Source organism: Colletotrichum abscissum (assembly GCF_030869225.1).
Source record: "Colletotrichum abscissum strain IMI 504890 chromosome Unknown Scaffold_62.1, whole genome shotgun sequence".
In the NCBI taxonomy this organism is placed as follows: Eukaryota; Fungi; Ascomycota; class Sordariomycetes; order Glomerellales; family Glomerellaceae; genus Colletotrichum; species Colletotrichum abscissum.
In genome coordinates, this window is record NW_026850506.1 from 121123 (window position 1) to 147679 (window position 26557).

The following is a 26557-nucleotide window of genomic DNA, read 5'->3' on the forward strand; positions in this document are numbered from 1 at the left end:
AGCACAGCAGCCTTGATTGACTGTGTATCGTGGGTGTCTGGGTTCATAATTAGGTGCTGACTGAGAGGAGGGTCTATCAAAGATGGAGCACAGGCACCAGGGCAAGAGTAGGACAATTTCAGCTTACAGAAGGCAAGTCAATAACTGACGGCAACCGGGTCATCACCCGGCCGAGCTCGGCGCGGTTTGTCCGTGGCATAACCAAAATGTCGCTAATAATCACCGTATTCAGAGTAGAACTTAAGGATCAACGGAGTCAGTGGTGCAGAACTGCAACCAAATGGATCAACCTTCCACAGACTATCCAGGTTCCTGAATACAGGAGTCTCTCATTCTCACCATGATGGTATCATTCTGGGCATCCTCCTCCACCTACATTACTTCCCGAGCCATGATCTGTACAAACGGTACTCATCGATGGCATCGATCCATGTCAACTGACTTCTGCCACCTTGTTCCGGAACGAGAGGTCCCTATTGAACATTGAGAGGCCCGGCCAAACACTCTCAGGATGGCAGAGCCTCCCCTTGCGGCTCGCCACTCAACTCAGCACCCGGCCGCCCGCGCCACCACCGTACATGTAGCCAGGCGCGAGACCCTCACCGAACTTTGTTAGAGTCTGGTTCACCTTGAGGGACAGCCGCCTCGAAATGCTGCTCCGCTTTTTCACTTGCCTTTCCATGCTGTCTCTCGCCTCCAGTACCTCAACGTCGCCATTCTCTCGCATGGTGCTTATGTCCACATCGCAGTTCTCGTCCTCATCGGTTTGGCTTTGCTCTTCGGCAGATTTGTAGTCGGGCATCGCACGGCTTCCGCATGTTGTGCACATGATCTGATTGGGTCGAAGGGTCGGCATCTCGCTCTTTCGCCTTGTACGATCTGCGGTGGGCGGAGCCGAGTGGTTCAAGGACGGCGTTGGTTCAGTGAAGGCATCGCCCTCTGTAGCCCGCCTCCTCATCGATCTTGCTCTGCGTTCGGCCACCTCTTTCTCGACGGACCACTTGACGACAGAAGGTCTTGGTGTCTCCTCCTTCTCGGCCACTGCAGCCAGGCTCGTGTTGGCGAACTGTGTGGTCATCTTGTGCCGGCCAATCTCATTTGCCATCTCAAGCCAGAGAGCATGGCCGATGGCATCGTGAAGTACCGGAGCCGTGATGAGCTTTCGACATTCTCTTGTGCCATCTGCCATACGTAGTCTACCAAGCTCTCTGATCTCGTCCAAGGTCAAGTTGCAGACAATCTTGATGTATCCCGCCTGCAATTGCGTTTCCCATCGTTCCATGATAAAGCCTTCCAGAAAGGCGGATGCCTCTGCGACGTCCCTTTCGTGTTGTGTCATCTCCTGTTCGATATTCTCTTCCTCCACTGTCTCTGGGGATTGCGCGGCTCGGGTTTCGTCAGCATCGTAGGGGATTTCGAAGTAATTGTCGACGCTAGACTCGTCGGAGGGGCCGCCATGGTGCTGTCGCCGAGCTGAGCTGGCCACCTCGTCTTTCTGTATAGGCGTCATGATCAGAGGCGTTCGTGGACTGTAGGGCTGGTATAGCTGCTTATCCAACGCCATCATAAAAGGGGCGGCTTTGCTGATATTGCTGGCGGAGAAGCAGCTCATTCTCCTCTCGAGCCCAACCGATTTCCTCGCCAATGGAATCTTGCTTGGGGAAGAATCTCGCGACCTCCCGAAGACTGTTGATTGAATGCCGTACATGTTCAAAGTTGTTATGCTTGCTCCTTCCTTTGACGACTTGGCTTGCCCGAAACCACATGAGTCTGGGTTTAAATACATAGATACTCATAGCAGTGTTATAGTTTCTCGCCCATAGAGGTCTCCAAACGGCTCACATCAGACTTGAGTTTGTCGGGGTCACCACGCCACTAGATCATGTCATATTAGATCTCCATATCCTCATGGTCGAGGCTGACGACGGAAGCAGGAAACCTTGCGAGCCATCGACTAGGTCTAGGCTGATGAGGCGCAAGGCTTATTCTTATTCAAAGTGAGGACCTTGACCGGTCCGACCTCCATCTCCTTGACGCTAAATGAACGACGTCGGTCAAGACGTGAGAATGAGAAGCTGCTGTGGGATTTGTGCTCAGATGATTTGCAACATCTTGTTCGAGGCCTTGATCACGTTCCTCGGATGTTCCAGAGAGACACTTCATTTATGAAGATTGCGGCAGAAGACGGCTAGATCTATCAGCCCTCGCCACACAAGGTAGTCCAGTAGATAGCTATAGAGATCAATGAGTCAACAGGGTCCTTGGAGGATTGCGATGATAATGTAGCCTCAGCAGCTATTCTCGTCCCTAATACCTGCTTGGCGACTGCTCTCATTTGACCCGATTAACTTGATGTGTCGTTGACGCAGGGTTGCTACCGTTGATAGGAGTGCCGTTCTCACGGTAAGTAGTGCTTAACAATCTCATAACGATGTTCATGAGTTCTATATATCCTGCAACTAGCTCATCCATCTCGTGGAGATGCCTAGTCATCATTGGCGATTCCTTGTGAGCATATGTTTGCATTACCCCGCCACCCCGCGATGGTGTGGCTGGTATTGTGGCATTTTTTGGTTCACGATCGGGGTAACTGATAGGCCGGCGAGATCAACACCGGGATTGTAACGAGAAGCGGGTTGAGGTCTTGGCACAAGCATTCAGTAACCCACAGCCTGCAGAGCAACGGCTGGGTTTGCATTGATCAAAGGGCAGATATTAATATCGATGAACTCTAAATACTCTGAATTGCCGCCAAACACAACCGGTTTGGACTCGCTTATAGAAACTCTCCGAATTATCCCGAGCATTTTCTTGATTACTCCTCTATGTACAAGCGGGCCCTTCAGTAGGAGTGGAAGATCCTTCAATTAGGTGTTGCTTCGAGCTTGAAACGATGCTATTAGAGAAGGCCTGGATGGCCTGTGGAAAGCAAGCTCAACGGGATGAAGTGTTTCTATTACAAAGGCTATGATAGAATGATTAATCAGGTATTATTAATCTAGGCAATTGAGGCAAGACATGATTTGGAGGTGACTTTGATGGGCGCTGAAGCGTCAGCATTACACAAAGACGTTTTCCAAGAGATACTCGATCTCTGTCGCCCTGTAGTTGTCCTCTTCAACAAAGGCCAGACCCGTACGGTTTACATCAAAGACGATGTTGTTAGGCTCATCCACCGTGTACAATGGCCACGTAGGACCTGTCTTGGGGCCGCTGCAGACATTGGGGTCGGTGTCGTGGATGAACGCAACCCACATCTTACTCATGAGGTCCGCCAGCTCGACAAAGGTCTCTGGCTTTCCTGCAAAGGGGTTGGTAGCATATCCCACTCCGTTCACGTTGTTGAACACGAACGCGACCTCTTGGAAATGGGTCGCTCCGTAGACGGCCGCGATGCCGTTGACATAGACGTTCCACAGGTAAGAGTAAACGGACAGTCCGGCGCCAGCGTAGGTGCTGGCCAGGAGCCTGCGGCCGCTGTGCTGTTGGTAGTCGCCGGCAAAGGCAGCTGCCCGCTTCCACTGAAGGCCGAATGGGTACGCCGCAGGTCGGCCAACCTGAGAGACGGGGATTCCAACATCGGGATCGTCGGGGTAAAGCTCCGAGATGGCGGCCACCTGTTCGCTGTCCAGCTGAAGGGCAGTAAGCCAGGCCTGGAACTGCTCAGTGGTGTTGATGCCCTGCTTTGCATACGCGGTGCCCTCATCGAAGTTGTTGCCGAGCAAAAGAGGAACATGTGCGAACTTGTCCGCAGCCAAGAGCTCGGATCCCTGGGCAGTGATGAAGTCGCCGTCAACCACAGCGCTGATGGTAGGCGGCGTTACGCTCAAGGGGTTGGTGCCGTTGTAGATGGCGTTGATAGTCTGCCAGGGAAGGCCTCGCAAGCAGCTCAGCTTGTCAGCGGCATCGGTACAACCCGTCTTGTCGACGAGAGCATTGAACCACGGCTGCCAGTCGTCGGCGTCGGCAAACCTCGCGATGGGACTGCCACTCTCGAGGATGGCGCTGCGGAACAGGCTGTTGTATTGACCATCGTAGGCGACGAGCTGCATGCCCAAGGAACGAGCACCCGCAGACTCTCCCCAGATGGTGACTTTGTCAGGGCTACCGCCAAAGGCGCCAATGTTCTGCTGGAGCCATTCCAACGAGAGGCGCTGGTCGCGGAGACCAATGTTGCCAGCACCGGCGTTTTGCAGCTCGTTGCTAAAGAGGAAGCCCCAATACGAAACACGGTAGTTGATGGATGCAGCCACAATAGGCTTTCCCTCCTTGACGGATTGGTCGACAATGTAGCTGAGGTTGTACCTCGGGTCGCGCGAGCCTCCGTTTACATAACTCTGTTTCGACAAAGTCAGCAAAAGTACCACGTAAAGGTTGTCTTACACTTGGCAGAAACTTACGCCGCCGTGAACCCAAACGCCAACAGGCAGATCATCTCCTGGCGGGACACCGGCCGGACGCACGACGTTGATGGTCAAGCAGTCCTCCGAAACGGGGTTTCCCAAGTTGGCAGTATCGGAGCCATACCCTATGCACATCCAGCCATATTCGGAAGCTGATCGAGTCCCCTCGAACGTCTCGTTGAGCGGTTGAGGAGCAGCGAACCGGAGAGGGCCAACGGGGGGTTGTGCATACGGGATACCAAGGAAGAGGTCCTGCGCATACTGCTGGTTCCGCACTCCGACGTAGGTCCCGTCTGAGAGGTGCACCGCAGGAGGTCCAGGCGGCGTGGGCTTGGGACGAGGACCCCAATAGGCGGGCGAGGAGGACTCGGACACGCCCAAGCACGACGAAAACGCCAGAAGAACTCTAAACGCGTGGGAACGCATGGTGGGCAAGGCTCAACGGGCGAAGAAGTGCAGCTTCTAGAATGCGGTGTAGAAGGAAAGGGAGGCTAACACCTGCGTGTGTCTCATGTCAGTCGCACAGAGGTTCAGGTAGGGAGATTTTGATCAAGCCCGTCGACGCTACTCGGGAACCAATCATGACATATCGTCTAGAAATTGCCTCAACGTCCGCTGCCGTGAAAAGAAATTTCCGTAAAGACGGCCTCTTAGTCCCTGCACTGCCCGGAATATTGGGTTACGACGACTCTAGACTAAGAGCCGTTTTGGAAAATAATCACCGGCTCTTCCAAGGCTCTGCCGATCACCCCTAGCAGACTTAGTCCATACCTTAGATTACGATGACACATACAAGAAGTCCGTACCGTCTCATTGCCCCTGCGGATGGCACTTGGCAGCCCTCCAACACGATTTGCGTGCTTCGGCTCAGGGGGCTCGATCAGATGCTACTACGTAAGTTCATCCTTGTGTCGCATGGCGAGAGCATGGCGAAGCTTCCCCATCGATCTCTCGGCCGAGGAATTCATCCATCACGGGTTCGACGGGTTGTGGCCTGATGCCCAGCATCCCCCGCAGATTGGTGCCGTAGTTGGTAACCGTCCGTTTTGCCGCTGCCCCCAAAGGCCTGGCAGAACATCGGAGAAGCATACCTCGTTGTGGTTAGCAGAATCGATGGTGAGACCACGCTACTGCGCAGTAACGGCGCAGCCAATATTCGTGTTGGTGAGTAGACTCTTTTAGTGTCTTCTAGAGCCCCGAAAACTCCATATGGGTACTGTTTAAACGAGATATGTAATATTGACCATCGGCTATGATCCTGGGGAAAATCGCTGGCGCACGAATGGGATCTCTCCGCTCAAGCCCCAGGATTAGAGTTCGGCACTAGAGACCGGTACCCCAGCCATCTTGTGGGCACATTCCCACATTCCTCAGCTGCCCCGGCATAGTTGGGCCGGCCTGGCAGGGCTAAAGGAACTTTGGTAGCAGAATCCGTTAACGAGACCACACACACCTTAACATTCTCATTGATTACAGTTGCGTGATGCCAGTGGACCCTTTATGCGTCTGTAGAGGAGAACGTGGTCCGTATGCGGAGACGCTGTTGGAGCATGGCGCTGGATCTCCGATTGAGATGGACCCCGAGCCAAAAGCCCATGGGAACGTCCCAGTCCTACCTTACTGTTTAAGTAACCAACTTCCTGTTCCCATCAGATCATTCCAAGACAAGTGTGGTTGCAACAAAACAGCCACAGCGTCAGTGGTGAGCCGTTGACTCTTGTGAGGCTGCTAGTTCCCTTGCATCCGTACCTCCCGGTGGATTTACAGACGCAAAACAAACTTGGCTCAGCGATCCAACAGTTCCGTTTGAAGTAAGTGCCCGTAGTAGCAGAAATCATACGTTGGTCCCAGCACCGCCGTGTTGGCGGCCGGCCTCGACTTTTCCACGAACCCAAATCTCCCGCTTCCGCCCGCCGTGATATATGTCGTGCACCGGTCGAAGCCTGATCTGTCTTTCGCCTGCCCGTGACGAGGTGTTCCTTGGGGCAGGTGGCGGGACTTCGTCCGAACTCCGCCTCCCCTCCCTGCTTCTCCCTTTGAGGGGGGGAATCCTATCGCCGACACAGGCAATACTCTCGCCGGTTTCGAGGGGGGGCACATAGCGTGAAAAGTCGGTTGCACTCCCCGAAACTAAGGACTGTTCATGGAGGGTAGGAGGCTTTCTGGTACCTGGGGGCCCCCTTGTTAAAGACGCTGATCTTAGATTTCATCATGTGCGATGCCAATGTATAATATGAGGGAGTGATGCACTTTCCGCGTGTGCGCTGACCTCGCCCGACTTTGAGCAGAATTCCCGGGGATCCACTGATTGACTCCCGTCCTTGTTTCTTACGACGTCTTCTATCATATCTCGTGGCACTGTGCATCTGCCGTGAGGTTGACGATGGTCGACGATAGAGGCACCAGACTCCTCGCCGTAACATGGTCTCTCTGTGTCGCTAGCGCTACGCTGCTTTCATTGCGTATCTATTGTAAGCTATGGCGTGGACGTGGTTTATGGTGGGATGACCATCTCTTGATTGCGTCAATGGTATGTGAAGAATGGCCGTCATTGTCCTACCCCCCCTAGCTCATAGTTGCAGGTGTCACTGGTGATATCCATCTCGATAAACTCCTACATCGTCTCTCTCGGATTTGGACGCCATATCGATACGATCAGTAGCGATAACCTCAAGCTCATCAACCTCAATACGATCCTCGTCGCCACGTTCGGAATCATCGCAACGACGACTAGCAAAAGCTCATTCGCCCTGACACTGTACCGCATCGTCACGAACCAATGGTTGAAATACTTTCTCATCTTCATCATCGTTTCCATCAACATCTCGATGAACTTGGTATGGATCTTTGGCTTCGCCAAATGCACACCGTTGCAACGAGTATGGGACAGCAGCGTGCCGGGGAGCTGCTGGGATAAGAAGAAGCTCGTCAAATTCCAGTTGTTTGCTGCCTGTAAGACTGCCGCGAAACGGTGTTCTCATGAGGCTTGCATGCTCACTTGCTTGCAGATTACTCCGCCATTCTCGATTTCGTTTTGGCATTCCTGCCGTGGCCAATTCTCATGGGCGCAACGATGCGGCGTCGCGAAAGGCTTGGTGTCGCCGTAGCAATGAGCTTGGGTGCTATGTAAGACTTTCGGATTCCACCCTGGCCACTTTTGCGGTGAACTAACATCGACGACAGTGCCGGAATATGCGGCATCGTGAAAGCTGTCCTGGTGGTCAACATGACGAGTCCAGACATCACCTACGAGCGCGTTGACCTTACGATATGGACTTTGACAGAACCTGCCGCCTCGATCATGGCAGTGTCTATCCCGGTCTTGTATGTGGTCTCCCCCCTCATCAAGCGTATTGGTTCTTCACCTCTGACACCGTGTAGGAGAATGTTGTACCGAGAGCTCAAGTCAACTCAACGAAGTTATGCACGAAACAAGTCACAATCGCATGCACTCGACACAGGAACGAGGAAGGAGGTCAGATCAACGAAGAGATATGGCCCGGGGTCACAATACGGCCGGAATTCTGTTGTTGTCATGTCCACCGGAGGATGGCAAGAATCGCAGGAAGCCCTCCAAGAGGCGGAGGGCGGCCAGGCATCGCCGCTCCCGGGCATGAACGGGATCATCAAGACCGAAGAAGTGAGAGTGCGGCATGAAAGATTAACAGGACTCAGTGAAGGCGAAAGCTCAATTGAGCTCGACTCGCTCAAGGAGGGTCATAGATGAGATCATGAAACCGACAGTTGATGAACACCCAGGCTGGACTCGGACGAAGGTTTACACTATAATAATTACAAGTTAGCGCCACTTGATACCAGATATGAATGATTTGAATAGAGATTGATTGGATATGGCGATCAAATAAACTACTCGTAGTCAACATGCAATCGTATGCCCGTGGGCGCCTGATGAGCCGACAATGATTGGGGAGAGATTTGAAACAATCGTGTGAGCAAACCTGCGAATGATATTCTCTAACTTCGCTGATGCCACTGAATTTGCAGAATGCTGCCAGAATCGATGCTACCAGAATCGATGCTGCCTTGTGGCTTTGGGGCCTTGTCGTCACTCGTCACCCGTCACCGGCTCACCGAATGCTCTCCATTATTGGCCTACCGGTGGGAATCAAAAGCCAGAATTGCATGCCGCTATATGGTGCCTAACAGAAAACTTGACACTATGTATCATTCCTATTTATGATTCCGGAATACCCTGATACTTGTCGAGCCTGGCGGAGCGTGGAGATAGACGCTTTGCATTTGAAATTAGGGACCTCGGTGAGAGCTAGGTAGGACCTCGGTGAGGCCAAGGTGACTTCCAACATCATGAGATCGGAGTTCCACAATAGCTAAGGTCGACCACACACAACATGTACCGATCTTGAGAATCTTTCACATCGAGAATCAGAGAATCGGGTTTATGTGCTAAGCCATACATTTTAACACCTTTGAGATGGAAGTTCTGAGCCAACGAACTCTATACTGTATGACATCGCGTTGGTTTCGCGATCAACGTCGTCCTCGACCTAGAAAGTCTTTACCTCTGATCAATTTAGGCCAAAAGAAGATAGCCGCTTTGAAACACAGCAGCTCGTGTTAAAGGAATTCGGTTTGAAAAGAGTGAGCTCATTTCTCTTTCAGCTCATCCCCTTTGTATGCCCAACTCATTGTATGGATAGGTGAGAAGATGCAGGACAAGACAGCTGCCCTCGATAAAGAAGCATGTGAAACCCAAGAGATCGACTTCTCACCTTAGATAATTGAGTAAAAGATGAAGAGGACCTCATAGAAGCCCTACCCACTGCAAAAATTCTGTCGCTTTGTCAGTTCGCACCTGCCTCACCTTTGCGCCTTTCTCCCGACGCACCTTCCCTCAACATCAGCTTTTCCCAACAGCGCCTTCCTCATCTTTACATCCCTCTGAATTTTCATCTTCGATTCTCACTCACACCCTCATCTCACTCGTCCATCCCTCCAATTTTCTCTTTTCTTCAACCCCTACGTGAGCCATCTTCTCAACTTCACGCCGAAGAAATCAACTATCGCAAGAACCTCCATCTGCTTGCCCACGAGATCCTTCTTCAGACAATCAATTTTCATCAGAAGATTGCATTTCTTCCTTATACACTCCAGGCCTCATATCCCTCTCTCATCCATCTATTCATCGCTCGCCTAGGTTCGTCTCATCCGCCACCGGTGTCATCCCTCTAACGAACGCCGAACCGACATCATGATCGACCCGTTCAGCGTCGCTCTCGCTTTTGCCGGCATAATTGCCATTTTGATGGCTCTCAGCTATCTGGGCAGTCTGATCTACCAGCTCTTTCGCGAGAACGGCCTGCTCGACCCCAAAAGCATCGGATGTCTTATCTTCGTCGTCTTCATCCTGGCTTCTATTCATCCTCTGACGGGAGACCACGCCCTTAGCGTCTTATCCAGCGTGGGCGCGGTCATATTGGAGGCTATCCGGGGGCTCAAAACTGCTGTCATGAGTCTGTCTGATACGCTTCGCCGAGCTTCTGCATCTCGCCAGCCGGCTTCGCATACAGACGTGCAGCAAGTTGCTCTCCGACAGCTCCCGGAGCAAACAACTGAGCAACCAGTTCCTACGCCCGCGCAAGAAGACCTCGAAAGATGCTACCGCCAACGAGAGGTGTGTGACAATGCCGAGGAACGTCTGACGAAGACCTTGAGGCAGTCCAACTCCTACGCATCGGAAGTCAGCGAGATGGAGGCGAAGGTGTTGGAGCTTCAGCACGCTTTCAATGTGCAGCAATCCCGTGCTCAACAGGCCGAACACAGTTTCCGGGAAGCAAACGCGAGACTCCTTGCACACGAGACAGATGGAGCAACCATCGCAAGACTCGAGGCAGAGCTGGAGTACCAGAAAGCGCAGGCCCACGACGCCGATGTCTGTCGGGAGGCGTCCAATTCACAAGCGAAGTACCTCCAGAAGAAGATCGACACTCAGAAGGAGAAGTTCCAAGAATATGCCCGGCGCAAGGAAGACCAGATTGGCGTGCTACGTACCGACATCAAGGCACTGCAGCGTCAGAAAGACACTCCCTCTCGGGTAGAGCTGTTGGCAACAGGAACCCAATCTGAGGCGGTAGAGACTGCTCCCAAGCCAGCCCAACAGCACCTCGAGGAACAGCTCGCCATAACCCAAGCCAGGCTTTCGGTAAATCAGGCATTGGCGACCTCGGCCACGTTCGGGCGTTTCATCAGCAAGACCCAGATGAACGATCTCAAGGCTGATAGCCAGAACACAGAGCACAACTTGTTGAAGGTCATTGTCGACCTTCGCGGGGAATTGGCCAAGGCCCAAGCTCAAGCAACTACTGCCACGGAGTGGCAAGTCACTCAGCAAGATATCAAGGCATCAACGTCGGCAGATATTCTCGCGCTCCAGACAGAGTTAGCCAATGTCAAGGCCGAAGCCAAGGCAACCATTGAGTCGCAAGGCGCCCAGATCCAAGAAGCCGCAAGCTTCAAAGCGGAAGCTGAGAGAGTGGTTGCTGATCTGCGAAGCGAAGCAGAGCAACTGCGCGACGAGAAAGATGGCTACAAGCAGCAGATGGAGCAAATGGTTGCCCTGAGCCCTCAGATTGCTATGTTGCAACAAGAGACAGAGCAGACACGGGTTGAAAGGGATACCCTACAGCAGCAAGTGGAGCGATTGATGGACCAGGCCACCCAGATTGCTCCATTACAGCAAGAGAGAGACGTTGCGATTCAAAAGGCCCAGCTGGTAGAGCAAAAAGCAGTGGAGATTTTGCAAGTAAAGGCGTTGCAAGTCACCAAGTTGGAGATCGACCTGCGCACTGCCCGCGACGAGAAGGAGAAGGCGGAGGAGGAGATCGAGGGATACATTGAGGAGCTCGCAGAGGAGCAAGAGAAGCTTCGGAAATCACTGGAGGCCGAGAGAGCTTCAATTCACACCATTGGCAACCTGAAGGTGGCCAATGATGATTTCTGCGCCGAAACCGAACGGCTGAACGTGGAGGTGCAACGCCTTCTCAACGAAAACACCAACCTGACGGCGAGGATGAGGAAGTTTGCCAACGAAGAGCTCCTCAAGGCCAACATGGCTAAAAGAAACAAGACGCAAGAGTTGTCCAACAAAGACGGAATCTTGGACCTGATCAAGAAGACCCACGAGGACGAACTTTTGAAGAAGGAGGCCGAACTTGCGAAGAAGGACGAGAAAATTGCGAAGCTGGAGTCTCAGTACTCCATGAGCTGTACGGGCAGGCTTACCTTACGTGACAAGACGAAGAAGGGACGCGAGGACCTCACACTCTTGGCCTCGAGAGTCAGAGATCTCGAGGACCAGATTCAAAACCCCAAGTCCGGCCCCAGACTCACTGCCCTGCAGACCGGAAGTGTTTCTACGGTCTTGCAGCAGATCGAAGAAGGCAAACACCTTCTCTCACTCACCTCAACTCCGGACAAGAAGCCTGAACGCGCGCAGTCAAGCTCAGGCGCGAAGACGATGCGACCGATGAAGCCACTTCCGAATAAGAGAAGGTCTGAACAGCTTCCGAAGAGTGAGGCGGGTCCTTCGTCGGTGATGGAGGAATGAGCGAGGCCACGAGCTTCGGTTTTTTATTGTTCAGTGCGACCAAATCTTTTTCTTGTTGTATTATACTTCTGTGACGAGGGCCGGCGAGCCCAGTACACGGATACGGACATGGTCGTGGTTTCGGCTCGGTTTCGTTTATACTAGGATGGTCACGATCAAGAAAATGGTCTACGGTTACGGTTACGGTTACGGTTATAGTTACGGAATTCCGCTATGGATATAATAATTGGTCGTGGTATCGAGCCGAACGGGTAGCTCAAGAGGACCAGGAATGAAAAGTTTTGATTGCACGATTGAAATCAAATGGTATTGTCTTTTTGTGAATGCGTGAGGCTACCATCCTACAGATCTTCCAAGTCCAAGCCGTCAACCTTGCCCAGGAAATCTCCCGTGCCGCCTCGTAACAACTCCTCGATGTCGAGATTACCCGACGTGATGTACTTTTCACTGACGCCGGCATTGACGCGCTTCGACAACAACTCGCGCAGCTGCGCCCTCATGGCTCCCATCTCCGCCTTGCTAATGTTCTTGTCCTCTTGTTGCTTCTTCTTCCGCTGACTTCCGCGACCCGTCCACGTCCCTGCCTTCTCCAGCTCGTCGCTGTCGTACTCTACACCGAGCTCCTCGGCAGCAGCCTTGACCCAGTCCTCGTCCTTGTTGCCCTTCTCCTTGGCGAGCGTCGCGTCAGTGAGCTTCTTCGCCAGGTCAAGTCTCGGCTTGAGGCGGGAAGCGATGCGGCGATCTATATCGATGGTGCGCATAAAGTACTTCTTCTTGCTCGAGTGCTTCTCGTGGACCTTGGCCGCGAGTCTGCGGGTCGGCACGACCTCTTCCGGCCCGCAGAGGATGATACTCAGACCCGTCTTCTCGGCACGCGCGGTACGACCGGAGCGGTGGACATACATGTCGGCGGCGCGGGGAACATGGTAGTGGACGACCTGGTCGATGCCGGGGATATCGAGACCGCGGGCAGCGACGTCGGTGGCGATGAGGACGGACGTGGTGTTTGCTTTTGTGGCCGTGAACTTTTCGACGGAGCGGAGACGGGCTTTTTGGGCCATTTGGGAGTGGAGGCCCATGGCGTTCAAGTTGAGGTTTTGGAGCATGGGGGTCAGGCGACGGACGGCGCTGATGGAGTTTGTGAAGACTAGAGTTCGGCGGTTCGGGTTGAGCAGGAGGATTGTGTAGAGGTAGAGATCCTGCAACGTGTTAGATCAGATCATCATGATAGATTGGGCGAGCGCTTCTTTCTTACCTTTTCCATGGCACCGCACTCGATGAGACCCTCCTTGAGACCGGCGGCCATCTGCTTGGCGGGGTTGGCGTCAATGAACTTTGGCTTTTCCTCGCGGAAGTTGAGCTTCTTCAGCAGATACTCCATGTTCTCCGTCTCCGACATGAGGCCCCATTTGCCCTTGCCAGCCAGCTTCTGCTGCAGTCCCTGGTGGAACGTCGCAGAGAAGACCAGCGTCTGTCGCTCCGAGAGCTCCTTCTCATCCTCATCATCCTCTTCGACAACCTCACGGTCAAGGGCGTCTAGGATCTCTCCCGCCTCCTTGAAGTGTCCCTCGCTCAGAAGCCTGTCGGCCTCATCGACAACCAGGTACCTGATTTGCCGGAACCCCTTTAGGAGCTCCGTGCTGGAGCTGATGACCTCCCACAGACGACCTGGCGTACCAATAACGATATCTGCCTTTGCTAGTTGTCTCTGCTGTTTGAAGACTGACAGACCTCCCGTCACCGAGCAAACGAAGGGCGCGTGGGTCAGACCGGCGCAAAGATTCTTGATGTGGTTGGTGATTTGGTGTGCCAATTCTCTTGTCGGCGACAGAATGAGCGCAAAGGGTGCATTATCCGGCTTCTTCTCGTCCTCCTTTCCCTCAAACTTCTCGAGCCATTCCTCCACGATGGGAATCGAAAATGCAAGCGTCTTACCGGAACCCGTAGAGGCCTTGCCGATGACGTCGTGACCGGCGAGAATTTCGGGTATCGAGGAGCTCTGGATCTTTGTTGGCTTGGCGAACTTGAGCTTAGCAATGGCCGCAACAGTCGCCGGGGAGAGACCGAGGTCCACCCAGGGAGCCGTGTCGATATCCTCCTCGGCCTCTTCAGCTTCCTCGAGAGCCTTGAAAACGTTGCTCTCAAGCTTGGCGTCCTCCGGCTTAGGCTGAGCTTTCTTTTGCTTCTTTTCCTTCTTCTTCTTGCCTTCGGGTTCGGCTGCGGGTGCAGGTGTAACGGCGTGTGTCTCATCGGCTTTGTCTGCAGGCTTGTCCCCCTTCGTGTTTTCCACCTTTTGTGCCTTTTGTTGTGCCTTGTGTTCTGCCTTGGCGGCAGCCTTCTTCTCCTTCTTGGTCTTCTTGGTCTCTGCCTTTGGTGCTGCCTCCGCCTCCTCCATTATTGTATCGGTTTGTGTAGGGGCAGACTCCGAGTCGCTGAAGCCTTCGAACTCGTCTTCGTCGTTCTCCTTCTCGTCGCCAGAGGGAACAGCAGCGATCTAGATTGTAGTCAGTCATGCATTGTATTCGAGAGGGCGAGGAAGAGAAGCATAGGCTGGAAGACATACAAACTCGACGTTATCCCCATGTTTGACGACATCAACACCCTCGATAACCTCCAAGCCGTAGAAACCCTCGGCATCGTCGAACATCTCGGGGACCTCGACCGTCTTCCATGGTAGCGCACTGACGGCGACCTTGCGTTTCTTCGGGGCCGCGGCCTTCCCGCCAGCAGACTTTTGGCGCTTCTGGGGATTCTGGGCAGCCCCAGAAGGCTGTTGCTTCCTCTTGTGTTGCATATCGAGGGTACTGGTATTGTCTATACAAGGAGCGCAAAAGCAATGGTATGAGAAAATGCCCCGCGAGTAATCTTCACATCAACCAAAAAAAAAAAAAAAAAAAAGTCGATGCGCATTTCGTCCACTGCAATTGAGCGCCGGCGCCGCTGCGCTGCTCGAAATTTTTGGCGGGCCCGGAAAATACTTCAGCCGGAAGAACCAGCTCCTAGGCGCCAGGTAATGCACAGACCGCACCTTAATTCAGCCCTACGAGAACAGCGCTGCAGCAAATTTTCTTTGGCGACCATAGCGGGCGTTGACCCCTCCAAAAAAAACAGTGCTGGCAATTTTCCCCTCCCCCGCCATTTCCGTCTCATATCAGCCCTCGATAGTTCACTTCCCGACTCTCGCTATCACTTCAAGATGGGCAAATCTTCCAAGGATAAGCGCGATGCTTACTACCGTCTTGCAAAGGAGCAAGGCTGGCGTGCACGCAGTGCCTTCAAGCTGCTGCAATTGGATGAAGGTGACTCATTCTACCCCGCCATCCCGTGACATTTTGACTATAAATGCTAAACGACGGTCCAGAATTTGACCTGTTCGCCAACGTAACAAGAGTTGTTGACCTGTGCGCCGCCCCTGGTAGTTGGTCTCAGGTGCTGTCTCGTGTTCTCATCAAGGGAGAGAAGTTCGGTCGTTCAGCATGGGAGGATCGTGAGGCCAAGTTCCGCCAGGAGATGCTGGGCGTCTTCCCGGCTACCCCTGAATCTGTTGTCGCAGGGCAGAAGACACAGATGGCGACTGCTACCGAAGAGACACAACCTCGCAAGGATGTCAAGATCGTGTCTATCGACCTGCAACCCATCAGCCCTCTCCCCGGCATCATTACTCTGCGTGCCGACATCACGCACCCCGCCACGGTACCCCTTCTCCTCAAGGCCTTGGATCCCGACTATGACGCCGCCAACTCCAAGAGCCAGCAAGCCAGCCATCGCGTCGACCTCGTCATCAGCGACGGTGCACCGGACGTCACGGGCCTCCACGACCTGGATATCTACGTCCAGTCCCAGCTTCTCTTCGCCGCCCTCAACCTCGCTCTTTGCGTACTGAAGCCCGGTGGGAAGTTCGTCGCCAAGATCTTCCGCGGCCGCAATGTCGATCTCCTCTACGCGCAACTCAAGATCTTCTTCGAGACTGTCATCGTCGCGAAGCCGAGATCCTCTCGTGCTAGCAGTGTGGAGGCCTTCATCGTCTGCATCAACTTCCAACCCCCTGCTGGTTTTCAGGCCAGTCTTGAGAACCCGCTTGGCGTTGGCCACGAGCTACCCAAGATGGTCGAGGAGAGGAGGAGCCAGCTGCCTGTCATTGCTGATGCGCTTATGCAGAACCCTCTGACTGGGAAATGGGACTCTGCTCCCACGGCGTCTGCGACGAGGGGAGATGGCCAGGTTGTTGAGGTGGAAGCCTACGACGAGACGGACGAGACGACGGATCATGATAAGCACATTAGATGGATTGCACCCTTCATCGCATGTGGTGACCTGTCGGCGTTTGACTCTGACGCATCATACCAACTCCCCGAGGATCACGTCTCTTTGGACCCCGTCCAGCCACCGACGGCACCCCCGTACAAGCGCGCAATTGAGTTGAGAAAAGCCGCTGGCGGAGCATACGGCAAGACGTCAATCAAGGCATGATGATTACGACAACATTTCAATACCAACATGGTGTCCGCCCTCAATCCTCATCCTCCTCATCTGACGGACCGTTGGGCATTGCAGGGCCGCGCTTCTCCAGCAGATACAGCTTCCCTGAATGTGACACGCCCCATTCCGTTGTCCCCAAGGCCTGCTCATACAACTTACTCGCTTGCGGCGAGGACGTCAGAAGCAAAAAGCGTCGCAAGTCGGGCCACTCGTCCAAGATCTCGTTCAAGCACTGCATCAGCCACGGCGCCAGTCCCTTGCCTTGATGCGTGGGGAGGACGTAGATGTCCGCCAGATACCCAATGGTGGCGTAATCCGTCACGATGCGGGCGAAGCCCACCAGTTCAGGGCCTTTCTTTCCTTCTAGAGGGTTAGGCAACGAACCTAGGGAAAAGGCGACGGAAGGCTTGTCGACATACCTGCAATGTCGGCGGTAGACTGTGGGAGTTTGTACACCCCCAGACACAACGAATTGTCTATCAGCCTCTTCAGAGCTACTTCCGGAACGCGCTTCGTCCACCACAGCAGCTCAGAATCAAAGGCATCGTTCACGGCGTTGAGGTCGACTAGCGACCGGTCAGTGGAGATGAGGTACTCGTCCTTATACCACTGCTTAGATATCTGATTCGGCATCGTAGCCCGCTGCCTAGATGAATGAATGAATAGAGGATGTAGTTGGAAGATACTTGAAACTCCCACCTTGGTCTGTGGTGCCCGGATCCGTACGAAACCTAACTCTACGAGGGTTGAGCTCGAGACTGCATGCGGAAGAGGGGGATCGAGCGGGAAGTTCAACCCCCGCCTCCGAATAAATGTCCGTCACCTCACGTCATGCCCGCCCGGACTGGGACTTTGCGAGCCACCCACCCCCCGTCTGTGAAGGGAATGCAAGTTTGGGCCGGTGAGGTGGGGTACCTAGACCATCTGCCGGGTTCCCTGCTATACCTCTCTCGGTAAGCTCGCTCCGGGTGGGGTCCCTTCGCTCCGCTGCTCGTCGCGGTCGCGGGGGCAGTTTTGTGGGACCTTCGGGCTTCAAGTGGGGTACATTGCTATGCCGGTCATCCCATCGGTGACCTCTTTCCCTATTACTACTGCCCTCATGCTTCCATACTCTCTTATTCTCATGATATTGCCTCTAAAAAAGAATGAAATTCGAGTACACAGCTCAAATGACACACGGAGAATACGGGTCAAAAGGCAGATCGTACTGCAGACTGTTTGGGTTTCGGGCTGCTGCCCCGAGGGCTGGGAAGAGAATGAAGCTTGTCGATAATTGTTGCAAGTCGGTCCAAATTGTGACAATGCTGGCAGTTGCAAGAGCGTTACAGGGCTTGATGACTAGATCCTAGTGATCGAGGACATGATGGGCTCTGCTGGCTATCAGCAAGGATGCGGACAGTCATTCAGCTTTTGTTCTCAGGAAGGAGGGTAGGCTTTGATATCACCTTGAGTATGAATGGGAGGCCTAGCTCTCAAAACCAATTTGATTCAGAGAGTGACCGAGTCTTAGAGAAAGCAAGCGACTCAAGTATGCGACTTCCTCCTACCCAGTTGCTAGGGTCAAAATCGTGAATCCAGCTGCCTGCGATAGAACGACCTCGTAAACGCGAATACGCCGGAAGAAAATAGAAGCCTTGAATACGTACTTGCCCTTTGAAATAGAATCGTACCTTCCGTCTTTCTTCTACCGGTCTCCGCCTATCTCAATCCCCATTAAAAGGTCGTACAATTCCCAGCCCTCCCTCCATCTCCCCTTTCTCCCTCCTCCACCCACACTGGACGTTGCCACAACCACCACAACCACAACTCAGGGCATTTGATGCCCAGCTTCGCCTTACCGTATTAGAACATTGCTCTAATTATTTATCTCCTTTGGCATGAGAGAATCGCTGGAGGCACCGCGCAAACACAGTCATCTACCGCTGCTGTTCAACATCGCTTATCCTTCAGGCCAAGCCACCTCCGAACCACTCAAAATCAGGCTAGACTCTTGACTTAGGAATCTCAGGTATACCCGTGAATATTCTCTGCACCTTCCTAGACAGATGCTAACTTCAAATTTACGGCAAGAACGTCATGATGTCCACTGACCGAGATGACCTTGAGCATTTCACCGCCGAGGTGAATGACGAGGTGTCAGATCGCCCCATGCGTAGTGTCATTGACACCAGAATTCGAAGCTTCTACAACGCGATCGATAGAGGAGACTGGGTCGCGGCCAAGGGTTACCTGAGAGAGGACGCCAAGCTCGTATGGAGTCTAGATAGCCCGGGTGCTATCCACAATGGTGCGAACTCGGTCATCCAATACTATCAGGATGACCAAGAGGAATACCAAAGCACTGTCTTCAAGCTCCTAGTCGTCGATAGGGGCAGAGCTACTTGCTATCTGGAGGCTTTCTGGATTGAGACAGTTTGCGAAAATGAGGTTGCAGCCAAGGCTGCATCGGAGTTCGAGCGAGCACGCATGGTCTGCATCTTTGATGTGGACGAGAAGTGCCTCATCAGACGTATCGAGTTCCGAGACACAGATCAAGAGACCATCACCACAGGCGGCGGCCTCAAAGGATTGAGACACGCTGCAAAGGAGTCTAAGAAGGACGTCGTGGTCATGAAGGGGAATTTCGGGTTTTAGAGAAGGTCTAGGGGCTTCACAGAGAGGGCGCCATGCCTCATAGCTTACACGAAATCCTTGAGGATAACAGATAGGCACATTAAAACATCGGTAAATCACAGCAAAGGCTTCCAAGCACGCTTTCTTTCTAGTTTTGATTTCGTGTCATCTTCGTGCCATTGCGAGCAAGCATGTGGGCATTCGTTATTTACAGCAATCTGACTACCTGGACTGATAAGAGTCAACTCACAATGCCGTCCTTTTTCCACATTGACAGCGAGCTTGGTGTCAGGTCTGTTGGAGCAGTGGGGAGACGATTCAAGATTCAGTCGCGTGAACCAAACTCTTGCACTGAACTCGCCAAAGTCTTCAATGTCTCATCCTATTGCATCAAAACATAGTGCCACTCGCCCAAGGTGAGATGCTTTCCTCGACTCTAAGACTGCCATCACCTTCCTAGGCATATAGAATTGCTCGATGGTGGATTCAGTGTATGCATCATCCCTCATGAGAAACTTGAAGTAATCGCTGATAAACAGATGTGTTTCACCTACGATGGATCGACACTCCGCTTTTTGGACTTGGGTTGCGTTGTCGATATCGAGGATGAAAATCTACTCACTGATGATGACCCAGCCTGCTCGAGAAACTCCATCTGCTACTTCGTGCACATGGTAGGTGACGCGGCCGCGGCCGGAGAGATTGAGTATGGGCGCGACTTCCAAATCTCGGTACTTGGACGCCATGTCGGAAATGTCGGTCTTGTGTTCTTTGACGATCTCGTCATCATTCTTGTAGATTCAACCCGAAACATTGAGTCTCATGTTAAGAGTCGCAACCTGAGCAAACGCCACTCCGAAATTGGGCCATCCGCGCTTGTTGCAGTCCTTGAAAAAGATTCGGATCAGGTTTGACATGGCAGGCTAGTGACACTGGTCGCGAGATTTGCCGGCTAGCTGAGATGCTTGGATTTTGTGTAGGTGAGTCCCGAGGGACACTGGTATCGACCAATTAGATAGATCGCGAAGGAAGTACGAGAGCGAGCCAGGTATTAGGCAGCAGATGGATGTTGATGTGTTGCCTCCTCCTCAGAAGGCCAAGCGGCTCATGCTTTTGCTCTTCACTTTTCCGGATCATGGCATCATTCGATATTTGCCTCTGAGTCTCGTACAATCATCCCTTGAAGTCGCGGGAAATCAAGAATCTCACCTATATAAATACCCCAGATCCAAATAAATCAAAGTCACTGAGATCACCATACATGACGACCTCGAGTGTCTGGTGAGGGCAACCCAAGCACTCCTTCCCTTTGTTAATGCAGAAGTACGGAGATATCGAGAGCTATAGACGCGAGCGCACCGCTGACCCCCCTTAAACTCACAAGGGCACGATATTATCGGAGCTACCTGTTTAAATCTGGGCCTTAAATGGTGTGAGAATACTCCAAAAATCAAGCTATATCAGTGGTGAGTTGAGAGTGTATGGCCATGCCGTACGCAGACAGACAAGGCAGAAACCGGCATGTATTAAAGCAAGTAGCGATGGGGCTGTTTGTCGAGTTCAACAGAACCACTACCTGCATCGAAACCACACATCTCCGACCGCGGACACATCACCAACATTCGCACCGTGATTAGAAAACTAACCATGCTACATCTAATTGGGTCACATGTGGTTGTACGAGGAAGATAGATTTGGGTCCTGGTTGTGAACATTGACAGAAGGAAGAAGATTGAGCTTGTAAGGGGTCTAGACCTGAGGCCAACAGAGGCATCCTGATGGTCAGCAGACTTCTGAATGTCCCTCAACAAGCCTAGAAGCACACCCTCAAAGCGAAGTTGCCATTTTTCTGTTCAGTCCTGAAGGGAAGTGGTAACACGAGGTCGTGACGCCACACAGTGCCTGTGCCTCAATTTCAACCTTCGTGATGTAAGGTCCATCATCTCGATCCTGATCTTGAAATCGTAAATAGGAAGGGCGCAAATCTGAACAGTGACTGGTATAATACAAAGAAGGGAGCATAATCTTTGTGCGACCTACCAAGCTCTCGTCTGTTCAGTCCCGGCATCTTTCCCGACACCCGCTAACGCGATAATGTAGGTTTGCGAGGGCTGCATCCTTTACCGATTACCTGCGCCGCCACATCTCCCAACTCATCACTTTACCGCCAAAATGATCTGCGCTCTCGGGCGTCACAGCTTTTGGCCTTGTTCTCGCTTTGTTGTCCTGTTCATCAATGTACCGACCCTGTTTGGCGTGACTCCCGGCTTTCCCAATCTGGAAGTAATCGTATCTCATGTTCTATCCTCCACTAAGGAGGCCCAACATCAAATGTTCCTAAATAATGCTTAAATGCCAATCTGAACTTTCCAATGTGGCCAAGTGAATTTTCGTGACAACAAAAAAGACTACCAGAACATTATCTTCAGAATTCAATCGACCAAGACTCGCCGAGAACACAGCCTTATCACACGCTTCATTGCATCGACCACTAGAAAAGCTCGCCCACTTATCTGTAGAAAGTAAGGAAGATATACCTTCGTGATGCGATACCCATCTAAAATCGTGTGTAGTGGCTGCTTCTGGCAAAACCGTTCGTCCTGTCCTTGACATTATCAAGGAAGTGAAGGAGCAAGGGAAAGGCACTGGGGTCAAATACAACAACTTGAAAGTTCGCCGCTTGCTAGAAGAGGCAGCTGAAAATTTTATGCTCGGATTGGCGACGGTTGATAAAAGTGTCCTAGAATGGCTTGCCAACGACTGCACCATGATCGACCCTTCACTCGACAAAAAGAGTCATTCAGACTACGTCATCCATGGAAAGTCCAACATAATCAAAGCACTTGAAAGCGACAGTCCAACTGCATATCAAGTCAGAACCAACAGATTTATCCCACTCTCAACAGTTGTCATACAGGGACAAATCTTCTCTTTCTGGGAAGGGTTAATTCGGGATAGCACGACTAAGGGGGCGAACAAGGCCAAGGAGGCGAGCAAGACTATAGAGGCGCTTAGGGCGGAGGAAAATATGAAAGGGGACTTCTACGTCGGCAAGTTCGGGGCAGCCTTTGTGATATGCCTCGACAAAAATGTCATGATCAAGAGAGTGGAGTTCAGGTACTCAGAATTTGTGGTGCTCGACTGTGCATTCAATCAGCTTGTCGAGGCAACACGAGCTAAAAAAGTTGATTTACACTTGGAAAGCGTCAGCGAAGAAACTGCGTAATAATTAGCAGAGGCATTGTGCAGTCAGCTGTCACAAGAAACAAGGTGCAATGACGGGACTCGGAAGGCGCAAACTCGATCATATGTCATTGGAAACATTGAGGAACTTAACTTTTGAATATGACATTAGCATGGATTGACAAAAAATAGAAGGAAAAAAAATCATTTCTTATCATCGTTAGAAGGCACTCAACGGCAAGTGGCCTCCGCTTTGCACAGACAGGCAAGCGTTCTCAAGAACGACTTCCTGGTGTTTTGGCATCGCAACTTCTTCAACGACATCCCCCAGCTGCATGTCCGGCAAGCTCGCTCTTCCTTATCCTACTCACTGGGAACGCGAAGGAGCCTCCAAGGGGCTGTCAACATCACTTGCCATGATTCCTCCTGATCTTCTGTCGCCCCACCCAAAACAACACGACGTCCATCTACGCTCTGCGCTCGCGGTTCTTTGCCATCATCCCATAACCTCGCAGAGTCTCTCCGTTGTCTGGTATCTATCCGAATACAGGCAGAGGCTCCCCATTGATTTCGTAAGCTGCAAGGGAGAGAAAGTTTGCGGTCATTGTTGCATTGCTAAACATTACTTCAGGTCTTCACCATGAATGGTTCCCCCGAAATTGACCCCGTCCAGGAAGCCATCCACTTCTGGTGCAATGACGAGAACGTATATTGGCTCGAAGAAATACTACATACTCATCTCCAACCCCTCATAGACAACATCAACGCCGGAGGTCTCCATAGCAGCTGGGAATGGTTCACCGACGACGCGACTCTAACGACAAGCATCAATCTTCCACGCTGCGAAGGAACAACCTTTGAAGGAAGAGAAGCAATCAGCGACTACTTCGCCAGCCAATACAATGCTGAACCCCGTATGAAGTTTGTTCCACTCCTTTGCACCTACGGTCAAGGCCACATGGCATGCCATGCATGGTATAGACTCGACGATGAACATGGCCTTTCCAGCCCTCGCGATCATCAGCTCCTCATCACGGCGGACTTCAACGATTACCACAGACTATTCAGCATGGAAATCAGCGAGTATACGGTTGCAGGGCCGGCGTCTTATATTGAGACAGTAGACAATTGCGTCGCTTGTAGGGCCATGGCTTCCATGAGGCGAGAGAGACAGATGGAAGAGGACGCGGATGATAGCATAGATGATGAAGCCTACTCGGATTGGCCTTATCGCAATGACGACCACGACCACTAAGGGTACGGGGGAGATTGGCATTATTACTGGCAAAATGGGTTCGTTATGCGATGCTGAGGTTGAGGTACGAGGGAACGTGTTTGACTTTGCCGTAGCATTCAATGTACAAGTTTGATTAGCTCAATGAGTTTACTGTATTCATGGATGATTCTCAAAACACGCCCGTGTGGTGAAATCACAGTCTTGCCTGGCGCCATGTTCACAGTCGTATTGATCGGACTAGTCTACGATTCACTGAACCTAGGTGAAGTGGGTACCCCAGGCAGGTCAGGCGAAATGTTAGGTATGAATCATCAGTCATTCTTTGAGGATGGCTACCTGGTGCTGATAGAAGCTGTGTAGGTTAAATTGTACCGCGAAACAAGTGAAATCCCAAGTCTGAACCCCCTTGCCCTGCTGCTTGGAAGCGCCGTCTTTGGCTCTCCATACACACCCGAACCCCAGGGGCTAATTCCGATTTCCAGGTCAAAAGATTACCATCCCAACACCCCAAGGAACCACTTGAGGCGATCGCAAGACCAGGAACGCCAGCTATCCTCCAGCGAGTACCAAGTCAGCGTGACATCGACTGGGTATCTCTCGGGCTTGTAGAGCTTGAAGTTACGCTCATCGAGGGCAGTGTGTCCGAGCTGGGCTGCTGGGATACCTCTCTGGCGGGCCATATCGGACGCCATTCTCTCCCAGACGAGGTGGATGAGCAAGACTTGGTTGTCCTTATAGGCGCCAAACCAAGAAGCTTCTACTACATCGGCCAGATAGTTGGGACTAGTCTTGGTCTGCAGGTTGGAGTTGTAGGTCGGGTGAGGCATCGGGGGGCAGCTGTGGAGGCCATGCATCTCGCAAACCATGTCACCGAGGAGCCAGAACTTGTCGCGTGGGAGGAACATGCTGGCACTCAGAGAGTGGACAGGAACGTTGCTGGTGTTTCCGTAGTAAAACTCGCCGGCATTGTCGAGATAGTCAAAGTAGGAGCGGTGCTCAGGTCCGCGGAAGTGGTTGAGGTTGCCAATCTCAATAGGGGTGTCCATGTCACACTGGTCGTAGCTCGCAGCAAGCCGAGTGGTAAAGGCATCGGCAACAGTGTTTGGCTCGCACTGCTGAGGATCAGCTTTAAGGAAAACACCGGGGGGCATGTCACACTCAGTTCCCTGTCCGATGGCCCTGCAGCCCTCGTACTCCAAGCCCAGGTCGAAGCTCTCCATATCGTCAGCCTCATCCACATAGTAGTCTGATGAACGAGTAGGCTTGTTGGCTTTGGCACTGTTGCCTAGGATCCAGGTGATATCGGCAGTGGGTCGAACCATGTCGGGATGCGTATCCATGAAGGACTTGGTACTCTTCCAGAGGAGCTCAGAGTCAGCGGCACCCTCGAAAGAAACCTCATTGACTCCATAGGCAATTCCGCGGTCTCGCATGAGACGGAAGACATCGACTGTAATATCACAGAGGAACTTGGTCTAGAACAAGAGCCTTGTTAGCCAAGACAAAGCAAAGGAGGAAAGGGAAGAAAGAACGATGCCTACTTACGCCAGGTTCGACCATCCAAAACCAATCGTAGGCCTGAAGACGCTTCTCTCGGGCAAAGAGTCCAGCAGACCAGCGACGTCTGTGATGGGCAGTCTTGATGAGGGCCTTGTCGGCGTTCACTCCCTAAGTGCGCACCAGACCAGCCTCGAAGCGACCGGGGTCAACAGAGCTCGGGATAGTCCAATGCTGCTGGGGGATCAGGTTATAGGTGACAGTCGAGGCAGTAGCGTTGGAGGTAGCGTCCTTGAACTCTTCGCTAAGCTCCTCATGGCTGAAGAATACCCAGTCGTAGCGGTACTTGTGGTTGAATCGCTGCTCGAGCTGAGCAACAGAGGCTACCATCTGCTCCTTTTGCTGCTCCGAGACCAGCGAGACAAAGGCAGCTCGTGGCGAAGCATCGTGAATGTGGACAGAACCACACAAAGCAAGGGGAACCTGAACAAGAGCCAGTGCAGTCCAGAAGACTAGAGAAGCACAGGATCGAAGAGACAGCTGGCTGTGCGCCGCCATCTTGGCCGCTGTATCGAGGTGTACGATCAGGGGTAAGATGTAGCCTGTAGGGGGAAAACAAGTGAAGGTGAGGGAGAAGGCATCAACTCCACGCCGTGACTGGCGCGAAAAAGGGAATCTAGCGGCGACGTGCGCTCGGGGTGGATTTGTTTGGATGAGGTTGTTGTGGGGGAGAAGGTTGGTGGAAGGGAAAGTCGAGATCGTGATGCTGACAGGAGGAGAAGTCGTGTGGGCGGCTGACGAAGAAGCAGTGAGGCACACAACCTCACTAGTGCCTCGCTTAAAATTCTTCTCATCTAGAAGAGAGGAAGGAGCGTGTATGTTGATGCCTCTTCAACACGTGATTTGGTGATCTGAAGACCTCACCGAGAGGGCTGCGCCTCAGGCGCCCAGGGCAGCTCGGTGAGGCCATACCCGGAAGATATACTCCTGAGACACGTGATTTCACCTGACGGCTTGTGTGATAATCATTAAACGCACTCTGGATGTTCATTTTCGAATCTGTGACAGCCTTCTAATTCCATGCCTTGAGCTCCCTAATCTTCACATGGCAGAACAGGAGACTGTCGAGCTTTTCTTTACCACAGCAGAAAAGCATCATTGATGTCAATGCCCAACTTGTCATCGCCCTCCGGATCTTTCAGCACCAAAGGCATCTGCTTCTGCACGAAGGATTGCTACCAATCCAAAGACCAGCAAAATGTTGAAGAGGTCTTGCTGGCTTAGAGTCAAAGAGGAACAATGATGCTGGCCTTTATATGCAAGCTTTGACCTGTGCGTTGATTGCAGTGTCAAGCATCCATGGCCCGCTGGAAACAAGACCTGGTTGGTTGTTCATTTTTGCTGCGGACTAAGGAAAATATGATAGGTTGATCTGACAATGGTCGGACGTAGGTGTCAGCAAGAACACCTCCACTATGTAGCACATGTATTCATCTCGTCCTTCGCGTTCCACTCTTTCTACCGTCGCTGTATGATACATCTCTATCTAGGAGGAACTCA

General features: G+C 52.4%; 10 protein-coding genes across 10 annotated transcripts; 5 read left to right on the forward strand and 5 right to left on the reverse strand.

Annotated features, from left to right (window-relative positions):
- Positions 1–541: 541 nt before the first annotated feature.
- Positions 542–1708, reverse strand: CABS01_15113 (uncharacterized protein; the record flags this gene model as incomplete). Its single annotated transcript, XM_060548451.1, has 1 exon — positions 542–1708. One exon carries the CDS (start codon positions 1706–1708, stop codon positions 542–544), a length of 1167 nt encoding a protein of 388 aa, XP_060392130.1.
- A 1351-nt stretch (positions 1709–3059) lies between these two features.
- Positions 3060–4829, reverse strand: CABS01_15114 (carboxylesterase; the record flags this gene model as incomplete). The annotated part of the gene is made up of 2 exons (XM_060548452.1): positions 3060–4337; positions 4401–4829. 2 exons carry the CDS (start codon positions 4827–4829, stop codon positions 3060–3062), a joined length of 1707 nt encoding a protein of 568 aa, XP_060392131.1.
- A 1957-nt stretch (positions 4830–6786) lies between these two features.
- CABS01_15115 (uncharacterized protein) lies at positions 6787–8130 on the forward strand (the record flags this gene model as incomplete). Its single annotated transcript, XM_060548453.1, has 5 exons — positions 6787–6933; positions 6986–7355; positions 7412–7529; positions 7587–7727; positions 7785–8130. The coding sequence occupies 5 exons, from the start codon at positions 6787–6789 to the stop codon at positions 8128–8130; spliced, it is 1122 nt and encodes a 373-aa protein (XP_060392132.1).
- Positions 8131–9633: 1503 nt separating this feature from the next.
- Positions 9634–11988, forward strand: CABS01_15116 (uncharacterized protein; the record flags this gene model as incomplete). Its single annotated transcript, XM_060548454.1, has 1 exon — positions 9634–11988. The coding sequence occupies one exon, from the start codon at positions 9634–9636 to the stop codon at positions 11986–11988; it is 2355 nt and encodes a 784-aa protein (XP_060392133.1).
- Positions 11989–12329: 341 nt separating this feature from the next.
- On the reverse strand, positions 12330–14782 carry CABS01_15117 (DEAD/DEAH box helicase; the record flags this gene model as incomplete). The annotated part of the gene is made up of 3 exons (XM_060548455.1): positions 12330–13187; positions 13244–14482; positions 14552–14782. The coding sequence occupies 3 exons, from the start codon at positions 14780–14782 to the stop codon at positions 12330–12332; spliced, it is 2328 nt and encodes a 775-aa protein (XP_060392134.1).
- Positions 14783–15184: 402 nt separating this feature from the next.
- Positions 15185–16458, forward strand: CABS01_15118 (FtsJ-like methyltransferase; the record flags this gene model as incomplete). Its single annotated transcript, XM_060548456.1, has 2 exons — positions 15185–15287; positions 15350–16458. The coding sequence occupies 2 exons, from the start codon at positions 15185–15187 to the stop codon at positions 16456–16458; spliced, it is 1212 nt and encodes a 403-aa protein (XP_060392135.1).
- Positions 16459–16498: 40 nt separating this feature from the next.
- On the reverse strand, positions 16499–17100 carry CABS01_15119 (acetyltransferase; the record flags this gene model as incomplete). Its single annotated transcript, XM_060548457.1, has 2 exons — positions 16499–16827; positions 16887–17100. 2 exons carry the CDS (start codon positions 17098–17100, stop codon positions 16499–16501), a joined length of 543 nt encoding a protein of 180 aa, XP_060392136.1.
- Positions 17101–18543: 1443 nt separating this feature from the next.
- Positions 18544–19101, forward strand: CABS01_15120 (uncharacterized protein; the record flags this gene model as incomplete). The annotated part of the gene is made up of 1 exon (XM_060548458.1): positions 18544–19101. The coding sequence occupies one exon, from the start codon at positions 18544–18546 to the stop codon at positions 19099–19101; it is 558 nt and encodes a 185-aa protein (XP_060392137.1).
- A 2746-nt stretch (positions 19102–21847) lies between these two features.
- CABS01_15121 (uncharacterized protein) lies at positions 21848–23518 on the forward strand (the record flags this gene model as incomplete). Its single annotated transcript, XM_060548459.1, has 3 exons — positions 21848–22197; positions 22595–22835; positions 22895–23518. The coding sequence occupies 3 exons, from the start codon at positions 21848–21850 to the stop codon at positions 23516–23518; spliced, it is 1215 nt and encodes a 404-aa protein (XP_060392138.1).
- Positions 23519–23991: 473 nt separating this feature from the next.
- On the reverse strand, positions 23992–26048 carry CABS01_15122 (glycolipid 2-alpha-mannosyltransferase; the record flags this gene model as incomplete). The annotated part of the gene is made up of 3 exons (XM_060548460.1): positions 23992–24975; positions 25181–25599; positions 26036–26048. 3 exons carry the CDS (start codon positions 26046–26048, stop codon positions 23992–23994), a joined length of 1416 nt encoding a protein of 471 aa, XP_060392139.1.
- Between the last annotated feature and the right edge of the window lie 509 nt (positions 26049–26557).